Source organism: Emiliania huxleyi (assembly GCF_000372725.1).
Source record: "Emiliania huxleyi CCMP1516 unplaced genomic scaffold EMIHUscaffold_1, whole genome shotgun sequence".
In the NCBI taxonomy this organism is placed as follows: domain Eukaryota; phylum Haptophyta; order Isochrysidales; family Noelaerhabdaceae; genus Emiliania; species Emiliania huxleyi.
This window is the reverse complement of record NW_005202428.1, coordinates 890,106-903,494: the sequence shown is the minus strand read 5'-3', so window position 1 is coordinate 903,494 and position 13,389 is coordinate 890,106. Positions and strand designations below refer to the sequence as shown.

At 66.9% G+C, this 13,389-nt stretch overlaps 5 protein-coding genes across 5 annotated transcripts; 3 read left to right on the top strand and 2 right to left on the bottom strand.

The window, feature by feature from the left end:
• Positions 1-30: 30 nt before the first annotated feature.
• Positions 31-1,228, bottom strand: EMIHUDRAFT_431741 (hypothetical protein). The gene is made up of 2 exons (XM_005794019.1): positions 232-1,228; positions 31-160 (listed from the first exon to the last, which is right to left on the bottom strand). Exon 1 carries the CDS (start codon positions 1,125-1,127, stop codon positions 522-524), a length of 606 nt encoding a protein of 201 aa, XP_005794076.1. The 5' UTR covers positions 1,128-1,228; the 3' UTR covers positions 31-160; positions 232-521.
• Positions 1,229-4,454: 3,226 nt separating this feature from the next.
• Positions 4,455-6,217, top strand: LIG (putative DNA ligase; the record flags this gene model as incomplete). The annotated part of the gene is made up of 6 exons (XM_005794018.1): positions 4,455-4,513; positions 4,592-4,709; positions 4,915-5,057; positions 5,171-5,306; positions 5,375-5,680; positions 5,775-6,217. 6 exons carry the CDS (start codon positions 4,455-4,457, stop codon positions 5,991-5,993), a joined length of 981 nt encoding a protein of 326 aa, XP_005794075.1. The 3' UTR covers positions 5,994-6,217.
• A 1,057-nt stretch (positions 6,218-7,274) lies between these two features.
• EMIHUDRAFT_94889 (hypothetical protein) lies at positions 7,275-10,038 on the bottom strand (the record flags this gene model as incomplete). Its single annotated transcript, XM_005794017.1, has 4 exons — positions 7,275-7,379; positions 7,775-8,164; positions 8,233-9,588; positions 9,997-10,038. 4 exons carry the CDS (start codon positions 10,036-10,038, stop codon positions 7,275-7,277), a joined length of 1,893 nt encoding a protein of 630 aa, XP_005794074.1.
• Positions 10,039-10,129: 91 nt separating this feature from the next.
• Positions 10,130-10,801, top strand: EMIHUDRAFT_194051 (hypothetical protein; the record flags this gene model as incomplete). The annotated part of the gene is made up of 2 exons (XM_005794016.1): positions 10,130-10,185; positions 10,648-10,801. The coding sequence occupies 2 exons, from the start codon at positions 10,130-10,132 to the stop codon at positions 10,799-10,801; spliced, it is 210 nt and encodes a 69-aa protein (XP_005794073.1).
• Positions 10,802-12,160: 1,359 nt separating this feature from the next.
• On the top strand, positions 12,161-12,355 carry EMIHUDRAFT_59788 (hypothetical protein; the record flags this gene model as incomplete). The annotated part of the gene is made up of 1 exon (XM_005794015.1): positions 12,161-12,355. A coding segment is annotated over one exon (195 nt), but the record flags the coding sequence as incomplete, so codon positions are not given.
• Between the last annotated feature and the right edge of the window lie 1,034 nt (positions 12,356-13,389).

Genomic DNA, 13,389 nt, shown 5'->3' with positions numbered 1-13,389 from the left:
CACTTTTGTATCACAGCTGCGAGGGCCAACCAAGGGATTCGGCGCGTCAAGTTAACTTGACCGCTCGTTCGGGCTTTGGGCCGCAGGCCGGCGCGCAGCGCCACGCCGCCAGGCGTCCGCCGGAGGCCCGCCGGAGGCTCTTCCTGCGGCCACATTCTGGCAAGATTCCGCCGCGCTCAGGCGCCCAGAGGATGCGTGCGCTGCGCTCAAACGTCGCGATTTGGCAATAGGCGCTCGAGCCGGCGCACAGCGGACGGGTGCGCCGCGCAGGGGGGGTCGGAGGGGTGCGAGAGGGGGCGTGGGTCAGGCGCGCACCGGCCGGCTCCGGGAGCGGCCGTCACGTCGAGGAGGGGGGCTGTCGGCGGCTCGAGCGGCGAGGCGTGCCACTCTGCTTCGCCGCCGACAGCCCCTCTTCCGAGCCGGCGCGTGGCGACGAGCCGCGGCCAGTGTCGCTGGTTCCTTTGGCGGCGCAGCGTTTATCCCCCCCACCCGCGCCCGCCCGCCCGACCGCCCGCCCGCCCTCAGGCCTTGCCCCTTCGCAGGCGCGGGAGCGCTCGCCGGCGAGCACCTCCTACCTCTCCTCGCCCGGCTGCTCCCTTGCCCCGTCGCCCGCCGCGCCCTCGCCCGGCCTCAAGAGCTTGGCGGCCTTTGTCCGCCAGCTCAAGGCGTGGGACGAGGCGTGCGCCGACGGCCGCTCGTCGTGCTGGTTCGAGACGGAGGGCGACCTCCCGCGGCTGGCCGGGGAGGCGCTGCTGGCCGAGGCGGCCGCGACGGGCGCGAGGCGGATCGCCTTTGACGCCGTCGCGGCGCGTCTCGAGGCGACCGCGGCGCCGCCGCCGCCTCTCGGCACCGCTTTGGCCGCGTGGCCCACGGGATGGGGCATCGAGGAGGGCAACTTCTGCGGGCTGGCGCACTGGGCTGTGGAGGTGTGGCACGCGGCCGGGTCGGTCGACGCGAGCCGGTGGCAGGTCGAGGCTGACGGAGGGCGCCTCTTCTTTGTGCGGGTCGCGGAAAAGGCCGCATAATCGCGCTCTCCGCCGAGGCCCGCCTCGGCGACGGCGCTCGCCGCGCAGCAGCAGGCCAGCAGCAGTAGCAGCAGCAGCAGCAGCACGTGATTCTTGACACATGATTACACTACACAGTCCTCCCTTCGGTTGTCGTTTCGACCCTGTTTTTTCTTCTATCGCAGCGCACTCGCATCTGTGAGCCTAGCGCAGCGCGAACTCGCCGTCTGAGCCTAGCGCAGCGCGAACTCGCTCTGAGCCTAGCGCAGCGCCTCGGAAAACACCATTTTGGCTCGCCAACAAGCCCTCCGCGCCCCCACACCGTTAGGATAATACATTTTTTATTATATCGCCAAGGCGCGAGTGGGACAACGACATTCGCGGGAGAACTCGCCGATGATCACCTCCTTCTTCAAGCCCAAGACGGACGCGGCGGATAAATCCGCCGCGCGCGACGACGTCTCTCCGGTGGAGCCCCCGGCTGGCAGCTCGACTCCGGACGGCGCGCCGAAGGACGCTGCGGCGGCGGCGATGACCGAGACAGAGGTGCAAGCACCGGGTGCGTCAGCCCGCGTGCGCGCGCCGCGTGCGGCCGCCCTGCCCGCACCAGCGCCATGTCGCATCGCATAGGCCGCAAGCGCCTCCGCAAAGCGGCGGTGATTCGCGACGATGATGAAGATGAGGAGGAGGATGCGGCGGATGCTGCGCCGGCTGAGGACATGGACGCTGCGGATGGCGACGGCCGCCCCACGGGCGACGAGACGGCGGAACCCGCGGCCGCTTCGTCATCGCTCCAGGCCTACTTCAAGGGGCGGCCGACGGGCGCGAGCCCGCCAGGCGCGGCAAAGCCCTCGGCCAGCGCGGGCGGCGACGCGCCGGTGAACGAGACGACCGCTCCTCCGGCCGCCGCTCCGGCCGCTGCCCCGAAGAAGAAGGCGGAGCAGAAGACGCTCGACGGCGGCTCGGCGGGCGGGAAGCCCTCCTCGTCGGGCGCCAAGCGGGTGGGGACGAGCTTGCTCGACCTCAAGGCAACATTTGGCCACGTTCTCGTAGGGAGAGAGATGCGAGAAGAGAGAAGAGACAGGAGAGGCGCGCGGAGAGAGAGGAGAGAGAGAGGAATGCGAGACCACCCCATCAGATCAGAGACGAGCCCGCTCAACCTCCAGGCGTACCGCCCTGCGTATGACCCTGCGAGGACCCTTCTCGGGCCCTTCTCGGACCCTTCTCCGACCCTCCCCGGACCCTCCCTGTAGGCGTACCTCTCGTACGACCCCGCGGCGGCGGCGACGTGGGGCGCGGGCGAGGACATTCCTTTCGCCTTCCTGGCCAATGCCCTCCGTCTGTAGATGCGGGGCCGCTGCCCTCCGACCAGCACTCGAGCAGACATGCATTCGGCTGCACCCCCACTCCTCTCCCACTCCTCCCACTGTCCTGCGCCGCCGTGGGCCCTGCGCTGGTTTGCCCCGTGTGCTCGTGTGTACTCGTGGCCGCTGCACCGGCGAGAGGCGCAAGAGTGATGTGCTCACGGCCGGCCTCCGGCGTGCGGCCCGCTCCAGGCCTTCGTGGCGATCGAGGCGGAGAGCAAGCGGCTCCTCATCACGCAGCTCATGTGCAACGCGTTCCGCACCGTCATCGCAACCTCGCCCGAGCAGCTGCACGCGACCATCTGCGTCGCGACGAACAAGGCGGTCGCAGAGAGGACACAGCACACGCACGCGCACACGCACGCGCACACGCACCTGCTCCCCCGACCTTCTGCACACGCACCTGCTCCCCCGACCTTCTGCACACGCACCTGCTCCCCCGACCTTCTGCACACGCACCTGCTCCCCCGACCTTCTGCACACGCAGCGAGTGACACAGAGCGGCCAGTGCTGTCCCCTGCGAGGGCGTTCCTCCACCTCGCGCCGCTCACGCGCTCACCCCCTCACTCGCCCCCCCCCCTACCCCCCACGTCCCCCCTCAAGATCGCCGCGTCCTACGAGGGTCTCGAGCTTGGCGTGGGCGACTCGATCATGATCAAGGCGGCTCGCCTGCTCCATCGGCTGCAGAGTCGCGTCTCGGACGGTGACCTTAGACGGTGTCCTCTCTCCTCCCCCCCCCCCCCCTAGGCGGTGGCGGAGACCTGCGGCAAAAGCGTCGAGTCGGTCAAGGCGCTCCCGCCCCCCGTGAGGAGGGAGCTGGGACACGCCCAGGGACGCGTCCGGGACACGTCCTTGGCGAGCCCCGCAGGCGCAGCTCGAGGAGGAGGGCGACCTAGGCGCCGTCGCGAGGGCGAACATTCGTCCGGCGGGTTCGAGCCTCGCTCCGCTGACGGCGCCTGGGTATGCCCGACTAGGAGCCGTGGCGATGGCGGCGCGGCGCAAGCAGATCACCTTCTCCAAGCCGAAACCGCTCACCGTCCGGGGCGTCGTTTCCGCGTTCCTCGGGCTGCCAGAGGGCTGGGGGGGGCATGCCGCGACGACTGCGGGTGTGACTAGGCGTCCTCGCCGCTTTCGTCGAGCTTGCGCGCTCGTCGGGCAAGGCAAGGGCACTTCCGAGACACTCCCGAGAGACGTCGCGCTTCCCCCCGAGGGCCCGGGGGGACACCTCCGGCTCCTGCCCGTCGCAGGACGTGATGACGCGCAAGAAGGAGAAGATCAAGTCGATGCTGGTCGCCGCGCAGGGCGCTGAGGCGCAGTACATCGTGCGCGCTTGCCAGGGCGAGATGCGCCTCGGCCTAACGAGCCACGAAGGAGCCACGCATGAGCCACGGCCCAACCACGAGTAGGCAAGATGCGCCTCGGCCTCGCGGAGGCGTGCTGGGCCCAACGGGCTCACCAGACCGAGGCTGAGAGAAATAGCTGAGAGAATGAGGCTGAAGGCGCTCCTCCTTAGGCGACCGTGCTGACCGCCCTCGCGCACGCCGTGGTACTGTCGCCGCCGCCGCTGAGTGCAGACGCCACCGCCGCCGCCACTGCTGCCGCCGCCGCGGCGGGCGAGGAGGACGCGCCCTTCTGGCCAGGGCAGCCGGGAGGGCCGGGGGGCGTGTTGCCCAAGGGGGAGGCGCTGGTGCGGCTGCTGGACGACGCGGTCTCCACTGTCAAGCAAGTGTACTGCGAGCTCCCAAACTACGCAAAGATCTCCGAGGTCCTGCTCTCGCACGGGCTCGCGCAGCTGCACAAGCACGCGCACCTCACCGCAGGCGCGCCGCCCCTCAAGCCGAGGGACGAGCCTCCCGTTCGTCGAGCCGACGAGTGCGCACTGCGGAACAGGCATCCCCGTCAAGCCGATGCTCGCCAAGCCCACCAAGGGCATCTCCGAGGTCCTCGACCGGATGGGCAGCGGCGGGTTCACGTGCGAGTTCAAGTACGACGGCGAGCGCGCGCAGGTGCTCCGCGCTCATCTCGGCGAGCCTCGGCGCACCGCGGCGAACCTCGGCCGAGCGTTGGCGGACCCGCGCAGGTGCACATGCTGCCGGACGGGACTGTCAAGGTCTTCTCTCGCAACTCGGAGGACATGACTTCGAAGTGCACCGACGTTTGCCCGCCGCGGGGCCGCGCTCCATCCACGAGCCTCCCACAAGCCTTCTCGGAGCCCTCTCACAGGTACCCCGACCTGGCCGCCGTGGTGCCGCGCGCCACCGCCGACGGCGTCTCCTCCTTCATCATCGACGCCGAGGCGGTGGCCGTCGATCGCGAGACGGGAGAGATCCGTCCCTTCCAGGTCCCGCCAGCCCCCCCCCCCCCGTCACACACACACACACACACACACACACACACACACACACACACACACACACACACACACACACACACACACACACACACACACACACACACACACACACACACACACACACACACACACACACACACACACACACACCAGCGTAGGAAGAGGCGCACCGCCCCGTGCCTCGCCCTCCCAGGTCCTCTCCACGCGGAAGCGCAAGGACGCGTCCGTCGACAACATCACCGTGCAAGTCTGCCTCTTCGCCTTCGACCTGCTCTACCTGAACGGCGAGCCTCTGCTGCGCAAGCCGCTCGCCGAGCGGCGCGACGCGCTCAAGGCGTCCTTATGCTGCTCCTACTCACCGCCGGCACTCCATCGCAAGCACTGACTCGCTGGCCACTCCAGGCCTCCTTCCGCGTGCTGCCTGCCGAGTTCGACTTTGCCAAGGCGAGCGACCCGACGGACGAGGACGCGATTGCTGACTGGCTGCAGCAGGCCATCAAGGGCAACTGCGAGGGGCTGATGGTCAAGACGCTGCAGAGTGACGCCACGTACGAGCCGTCCAAGCGCTCCCTCTCGTGGCTCAAGGTCCACCTCGGCCCGGTCTCGGGTGCCACCTCGGCGAAGCTCGGCTCACCCCCCTCCCGCGGCTCCAGGTGAAGAAGGACTACCTGCAGGGCATGACCGACTCGTGCGACCTCGTGCCCATCGGCGCGTACCACGGCAAGGGCAAGCGGACCGGCGTGTTCGGCGCCTACCTGCTCGCCTGCTACAACGAGGAGGAGGAGGAGTACCAGTCCGTCTGCAAGATCGGCACGGGCTTCTCCGACGCCGCCCTCGCAGAGCTCACCGACGCCCTCCGCCCGAAGATGATCGACGCGCCGCCCAAGTACTACCGCACGCCCGACTGGGCAGACAACTCGATGCCGGACGTCTGGTTCGAGCCGGCACAGGTCTGGGAGGCGCGCGCGAGCCCCCCCCCCCCCCCCTCCCTGGCAGCGCCGGGAGGCCGAGCCTTACCTGAGCCTTCTCGGAGCCTCCCTGGCGAGCTCGTAGGTGCTCGCCGCGGACCTCTCCATCTCGCCCGTCCACCAGGCGGCCGTCGGCCTCGTCGACGCCGCCAAGGGGATCGCGCTGCGCTTCCCGCGCTTCTTGCGCGTGCGCGACGACAAGGGCCCCGAGGATGCGACCAACGCGACGCAGATTGCGCAGATGTACAACGACCAGGCGTGCACCAAGGGCGCCGCCGAGCTAGAGGACGAGGACGACTACTGAGAGTTTGAGGGCAGGCTGCGCCTTGCGACAATCTCGCGCGGAGGCCCGTCCCGCACACCCGGTGGAGATGAACTTTAATTGTGCACACGGGGACTCTCACTCGCACTCGTCGATCGCCGGGGTGCGCGCGGGAGTTGCATGTCGGGTGCGCGCTGTATCGCCGCGCTGTACAGGGACTCAAGGCTCACCCTCTTTCAAAACAATCGTAAGACTCTCTTTACACGCACGACAGGAACACACTCCACACACAGAGACCACACACAGTTTCAATCCAACGTTCACGACGAGACGTGCACGTAGCAGGTAGCACGATGGAATCGGGCCGTGTCTTGAGTGTCTAAAAGACTCGAGACTCAAGCCGGGGCCTGTTTCGGCACGCCGGGCAGCGTGTCATGCGAGACACGCGATACACTCAGAGTGCCATTCTTGTACTCCTCTAACTTGCGCTTGTACGCCTCCCGCATTGCCTCTTGTCGCTTCTTGCGGAGCTCATCGCCTGCCAGAGAGCGAATCTCATTAAGGGTTGGGGGGCGGACAGCGCTCTAACGCATGCAATTCACGCACGTAGCAAACGGCCTGCCGCCTTTGAGTCGAAGTCGGCCGTGTCGAGGGCTGCGGCCGCGGCTCGCGTCGACGGCTGGTCGAGCTCTGGGAAGGTGGTGAGATAGACCTGCACCTCGGAGACCTTTCGCATGTAAGCCAGCGCCGCAGCCATCACCCGTTCTGCATTCGCCTCGGCCGGATCCTCGCTCAGTTCCGACGGCTCTGGCGAGACGGGCTGTCCCGCCTCAGAGAGGGCGCAGCGATGCAAGCACTCGCAGATGTATCGCCTAGGCGTCATAGTAGGCCAGCTCATTGTGGGCTATCAAGTCGTGGTGATCATCCCCCGAAGAGCCCTTGCCGGTCATCCTCTGTGGGCGCTGCTGCGCGGCAGATAGAAAGCAGCGTCCCCTCGTCGATGAAGATGCGCGACAGGCCGCGCAAGCATGCGCACACTCGCGCGACCAAGCCTAAGTAGTAGCGGGCGCGATCGGGCTCCAGCGTATCACTCCAGGTAGCCAAAATTCTGCGCTGACAGCGGGGCCAGCCTGCGCTGCTACAACCCTCGCCGTCCAGGCCCATTAGCAGCACGACATCCGATCGGCCGACTGCGGGTAGCCTGCCGACCTCGTCCATGACCTCTGCGACGGTCTCAAAGTGGCTGACGACCGCAGCGGCGTCCTTTCCAGTTTTTTCGAAGACAGCCTCCACCTGTTGAGAGGCGTCGGCTCACCGCGCGCTTTAGGCGAAGGGTTGGCACGCTGTGCTCTCCTCTTCGGTTGAATCGACGCCAAAGTGCTCCTTTCGCGCGAGCACCGTTCCCACGCCGCAGAGCCATCGCTTGGCCTAAGGGGTTGGCCGCCAATCAGAGGCTAGCGCTACATGGCAGCACACCTGGCGGTGTTCGCCGCATCAACATCGAAATCGTGATCGTCCAGCGCTTGCCGTGCCATCTCCCGAGGCACCCCGCGGTTTCGTGTCTCGGAGGTCGCGCTTGCGTACACCGACGCTGGGGCCGTGGCAGCGGCTCCCGAGAGCAAAGCCTCAGCGCGTGGTTTCGGCTCAGGTGCCAAGCGGCCCCGTTCATCGAGGTCCTGGAGCATCTTGCCGAGGCGGCGAAGCAACTGCCTCGGGCCATCCTCGCCCAATGCGCGCTCCTCCTCAGAGAGGGGCTTTGCAGACAAGTAGCGAGCCTGGCGAGGCTCCGCCGCCGCCCACAAAGCATCAGCACGAAGCAGCACAGGGAAGGTCGGCGAGATGAAGCGATGCAGCACGTCCACGCGCTCGAGCATAGCCACGGCGCTTGCGAGGCGGTCCTTGCCAGCCTTGACGGCAAGCAATGCCGCCTCGGCCTCGGCGCGCGAGGGGAAACCACACTTCTCCGCCAAAGTGACGGGAGCTTTGGCTTCGTTGCCGCCCTTGCTTCGACCGCGAGCAGGCGGCGCGGGCGTTTTTGACTTGACCGCCTTTGGCGGCTTCGTGTTTACGAGCTTCCATACCGCCAGTGCAAAGGCGTGCGCCTCTTGCTCGTTGCACTCGGCAGCGCGCACGTAGCGGGCGATGGTCGCTCGATCGGGCGACCCAAGCTTGCGCGCCGCGTCGGTCAGGCACCGGTTGGCACGCAGGAAGGCCTGCGGCATAGATACTGAATTACGGAGAGTGAAGAGCGAGAGCTTAGGGAACGTGGCGATGGGCAGACCTTTGCCAGGTCGCCGCCGAACTCGCGCACGTACCCTTCCAACTCGCACCGGCTTGGCCTGAGAGCAGCGCGGGGTCGGAGCTTAGTCTCCGAGGGCTGCAGCGCCGGGCCATCCAGCTCACGGAGAGGCCTCCAGGCCGGAGTGGTGAGGTTGTCGAGGCTGCACACAATCTGGCCCACGGCAAAGAGAAAATGATGGAGGTTTTCCTCGGAGCGCCCGAACTCGTCGTAGAGTGCTTCGACGCGCCTCCGCTCCTCTGTAGTCGGGGGCGAGGACAGCCCGTAAAGGGATGCCCGCTCCGGCGCGAGGAAACGGTCGATGGTGTCGGAGGTGATGATCTCGGCCATCATCTCCACCGAGGCGCGGTTCTCCTGAATCAGCGCCGACAGCACGCTCACCTCGTCATTCCCTGCCATTGCGAGCCGGGCCTCGACGTCTGGCCGTGTAGGCCAGCCTATGCCGCTCTCCAGACCCGATTGGGCAAGAATGTCATCAGCTACTCTCGACACTTGACGCTGCGAGTCGAGCAGCAGCCTCGCGACCCGCTCATCATAGTCGCACGTCTGCAACACCTCCCGTACTTGAGCGCGCGTCACGTACCCACGACGCTGCGAGACAAGCCCGTCTTCCGCGCGCCGCATCGCGCGCAGGTGCCGTGCTGCCTTCTCCACCTCGTTGCCTCCGGCACGCATGGCTCGCACTAGATCCTCTTCGCTCGGCTTGGTACGCGCGCAAGTGAATGCGCGGTGCTGCTTGAGGCGTGGTAGAAGGTCGAGGCGCACCGCGTCACAGCGCCCGGTCAGCTCGTTGATGATTGGAGTGCCCGGCGTTTGAAGCGAGGCGGTCAAGCGAGCCGCCATGTTTGGCCTTGACGCGCGAGTGACGGCAGACCAGCGTTCTCGCATCGCCTTGTGCTCGGAGGCCGGGGCGTCTCTCAGCCCGCCAGCTGGCAGAGGTGCTCCCAGCACGGAGTCGACTGCAAAACGAGGGCCCGGCTGCTTGGAGAGGGCAAGGAGGTGCGGTGCGCCTGAGCTGCACAGCGCAAAGAAGAGCGAGGTCCGCTCCGGCCGGACGGCGAGAGTGCGACCTGGCAACGGTGTCAAGTGCTCGTCCTGTGCCGGCGGAGGCGCGGACGGCTCGAGGTAGCCCGGGAAGCAGAGCGAGTAGGACAGCGTTAGCGCGCCGAACGGCGTCACAAGCCGCTGCTGCTGACGCGACAGGTCAAATAGGAGACCCGCCGTGGTGCAACCTAGCTGCGGCTCGGGTGTCCCCACCCACGGCTGCAGACCAGTGTGCTCGGAGAAACCAGGGCTGCGCACAATCTCGAGAAGTCCAAGCAGCGACTCGTAGGTTGCCTGGTCGCAAGCTGCCAGCGACTCTTCAGCTTTGCGCTGGGCAGCCACCTCGCTAGCCGCTTCGTCTGCTTCTTGTTTTGCCGCAGCTTGCCTTGTCGCGGATGCGAGGGCCACAGGAGAAGATGGGTCGGAAAGCGTCGTCGATGCGAGGGCCGCACCACAGGATGGCTCGGACGTTTGCGGCCCGGCGGTCTTACAAGTAGCCCTGTCTGCTGCTGCAGCCCTGCCCGCCGGCGCGCCATCAGCACTAAGTAGGCGTGGTCCGCCCTGGAGCACTCGAGCTGCGGCTTCTCCAGCTTTAGCTCTTCCCGGCGGCGCCGCCGCACGGCGACCTGGGTTCGGTGGCGAGCCTTGTTCCGTGCACGGTTCCGAGCTCTCCTGCGGCTCCTTCGAATCCCCACCCCGCACCGCCGGCGACCGCGGCTGGCCTTTGTCTTGCCGATACTGCATCGACGCGAGTTTTTCGTTTCATCTGCGCTCCGCGGCGGTCGGTGCGAACGAGTTTTTTATCAGCGCTTCTTCTCTTCCACCTGGTGGTGCGATGGGCTCCCTCCCGCGGGGAGATGTCAGCGCGCTGTCAGCCCTCTGTAGCATCAGGTGCAAAGGAGAAGAGTGGGCTGGTTTTTATTTTACCAAAAGGAACGAGTTTTGCGCTTCTCTTTGGAATTTCACCTTTGCGGCATTTTCTGGGTGGCTTTTACGGCTTACCGCGGCTTCTCCCGCCTTCCTACCCCTCTCTTCGCTTTTTTTCGGTGTATGTAGCCAGTGTAGCTCTTACCTTCCCCGATTTTTGGTGTGCCGATAGTCCAGTGGTGCCAGTCCGCGCAAGAACACTTTTATCACCCGAAACTTGTTCGCGCGTCCTCCTGGATACGCACACATGCCTGCGATAATCCCCTCACTCTCGGCGGCTCTGGTTGCCGCACTCTGTTTGGGGCTTCTACTTCAGTGGCAGAGCTTGGCCCGCAGTGTGCTCAATATACCTGCCACGTCAACATCTTCTCAGCGCGCTTCTGGCGAGCTTGAGACGTGTCGCAGCGAGCTGAGTTACGTGCAAAGGCTGCTATTGGGAGAGAAGCTTGCGAGGGTAGAGGCGCCGCTTTCTGAGCTGGCGAGGGTAGAGGCGCCGCTTTCTGAGGAGGATGCACTCATCATGGCCCGCCTTCGGAGAGAGGGAGCGTCGCCGGGTGAGCCGTGGCGGCTCTCGCCGTAGAGCGGCTGGAGGCGCGGGCGCGTCACTCCTCGGAGTTGAGGCTACTGAGTGCCGGTGCCCGGCTTCTCTGGTGCCGAGAGTTTTACGACTCGAAGGCGTACGTACTGACCGCTGAGCACGCCCGACGCGTCCTACGAGTCAGCCCGGCCTAGGCACCATAGCTGCTGCAGGAAAGGGTCTTGGCCAATGTTGCCGCTGTTCTTAGGTGCACCGGTTCCTGCTCGAGCGCCAGGGCTACGGCGGTGCCAACTGCGTGAACCCCTGGACGTCGGACGGCTGCGCTTCGGACCCCGCGCTCATGGGCTCCTTCTTTCGCCAGTGCCGCGGCGGCGGCACGCCCGGTGCAAAGACGGCTGTCCTGCGCCAGCAGCTCTCTCACCACGAGGGCGGGTGCAGAGGGGCTGTGCTGGCCCCGAGGGAGGGAACGGCGACGCTGCGTCATAACGCCCCCAACAAGAGTAAGAGCCGCGGCCGGTTGTGTGGAGTGGCGGGGTACTGCGCCGAGCGGGACCGCTTCGTCGCGACGCAGCAAATACTTGCCCTGCGGCAGCTCTGGGCGAACCGCTCGTCGCGTTGTAGCGCCATGTACAGTGCGGGGTATTGAGAGGGCTGAAGGGGCGGGGTGGCGGCCGTGCTTTCGGAGGGCCTGCGGTCTCACAGCATCCGATTCCGAAGATGGTTCCGAGTACGAGGTCCTCGCAAAAGAAATTTGAGTCAAAGAGCGCTGGAGCCGGTGGCGCTAGAGCCGGGTGGCGCTAGATATCACCTGCGCCGGACCTGCGAACCGGACCTGCCAAGACATGGCCTGAACCAGCCTGAAGACGCTTGATGCCGCCAACGCTTCTCGAGGACGGTTCCGGTTTGACGTTTGAGTACTTGCCGGGCACTCTCGATGAGGCCGAGTTCCTGTACGAGGAGATTTTTGTTCGCCGGTCGTATCTCCAGCACGGAGTTCATGTGCCCGAGCGCGGCTCGCCACTCATCGTGGACGCCGGCGCCAATCTGGGCCTCTTCTCGTTGCTCGCGCTCTCCATCAACCCACGCGCACGCGTTCTCGCGGTGGAGCCGTCTCCGCACACGTTCCCACTCCTCGAGCGGAACCTCTTCCGCGCTGCCCACGTGCGCTGCGTGCCGGCGCTGCTGCGCGAACGGCCAGGGAAGCACGAGCTCCACTGTTTTGGTGATGCACCCGCCGAGTCGACCTGCCACCCGAGGGAGCGGGCCGCACAGCGCGCTCGCTTGGACGCGGCGGTCAAGCGCGGAGCTCCCTCGGCGGCAGCAGCGGCAGCGACGGCGGCGGCGGCGGCGGCGACGTCGACGGTGGCGGCGACAGCGGTGCGAGCTGTCACCCTCTCGAGTCTGCTCGAGGAGCTCGGCGTGGAGAGGGTCGACTTGCTCAAGGTGGACTGCGAGGGCGATGAGCTCGCCGTGCTGCGCGGCATTAGTGCGCGCCACTGGGCTGCCATCAGGCAGGTCGTCGCAGAGGTGCACGACATCAACGGCCGCCTCGACCGCGTCGTTGCGCTGCTGCGCCGCCACGGCTTTGGAGGCGTCATCTGCGAGCCGCTCGAGGGCGGGCAGGTCGAGGGGTACCACATGGTGGTGCCTCCGACCCTGCGGCTATTTTACGTCTTTGCCACTCGGGACGGAGAGGGAGTGGAGAGGGGGGTGAAGAGGAGGACAGGGAGCTGAAGCTGACGTCCTGGGGGGAGGTGGCACGTTTAATAAAAGTGAGAAGGATGGATGACACTTGGCAGAGCACAAACGGGCCTAGAGTATAGGTATATGGGAGTTGGGAGGGCTTCGTGAAGGATGGATACTGTCCCGTTTTGCTGTTCACAGCTAGGGACGGCCTCTGCGGCAAAGAAAAATCAGCCCCCCCACCGCCACCTCCCTACCACCTCCCACCGCGGCAAACCTTCGGCTCCCGCTCAGAGGCTCGCCGCGCCCGTGCGGCGCGCCGAGGCGGCGCCGAGGCCGGCGCCTTGCACCCGGCCCGCGGCCGGCACCGCCTCGCCCCACAACTGACCGCCCTGCGGCCCCTGCGCAGGCGTACCACAGGCGTCGCTCAAAAAGCGACGCCGGGTGTGGGCTGCTCCCTTGACCCGTCACCCGCCGCGCCCTCGCCCGGCCGCCTCACCGCTCACGGAGCGTGCTCGCCGCCGCCGCCACGCGTCCCGCGCCGCCACGCATGCCCCTTGCCCTGACGCGCGCGCTCTGCAGCGGCGCAGAGCGCGCGTCCCTGGCACAGACGGAGCAGCGGCCGCGCCAGCGGTCGCTGCTCCGCCCCCCCGTCGCGCGCGCCGCGCGCGCGCTGCCGCCGCCGCCGCCGCCGCCGCCTCTTCTTGGCGGTCTTCCCCACCTTACCCTGTGTGGACCCCCCCCGCAGCCGGGTTGCGCCCCCCCCACCCCCCGGGTTTTCAGGTATAAAAGCCCCCCCCCCCCGGGGTTTTTTTTTAACAGCCCGGGGTCCCCCCCCCGGGCCCCCGCGGGTTCTTTTTTGGGTTGGGGGGGTCCCCCCCCGGGGGGGGTAAAAGGGGGGCCTTTTGGCCCCCTCTCTGCCCCCCCGGGGGGGGGGGGCTTTTTTT

Excerpts from the sequence above, each read along its gene's own strand:
- EMIHUDRAFT_431741 (XM_005794019.1), bottom strand. The coding sequence starts at position 1,127 with ATGTGTCAAGAATCACGTGCTGCTGCTGCTGCTGCTACTGCTGCTGGC.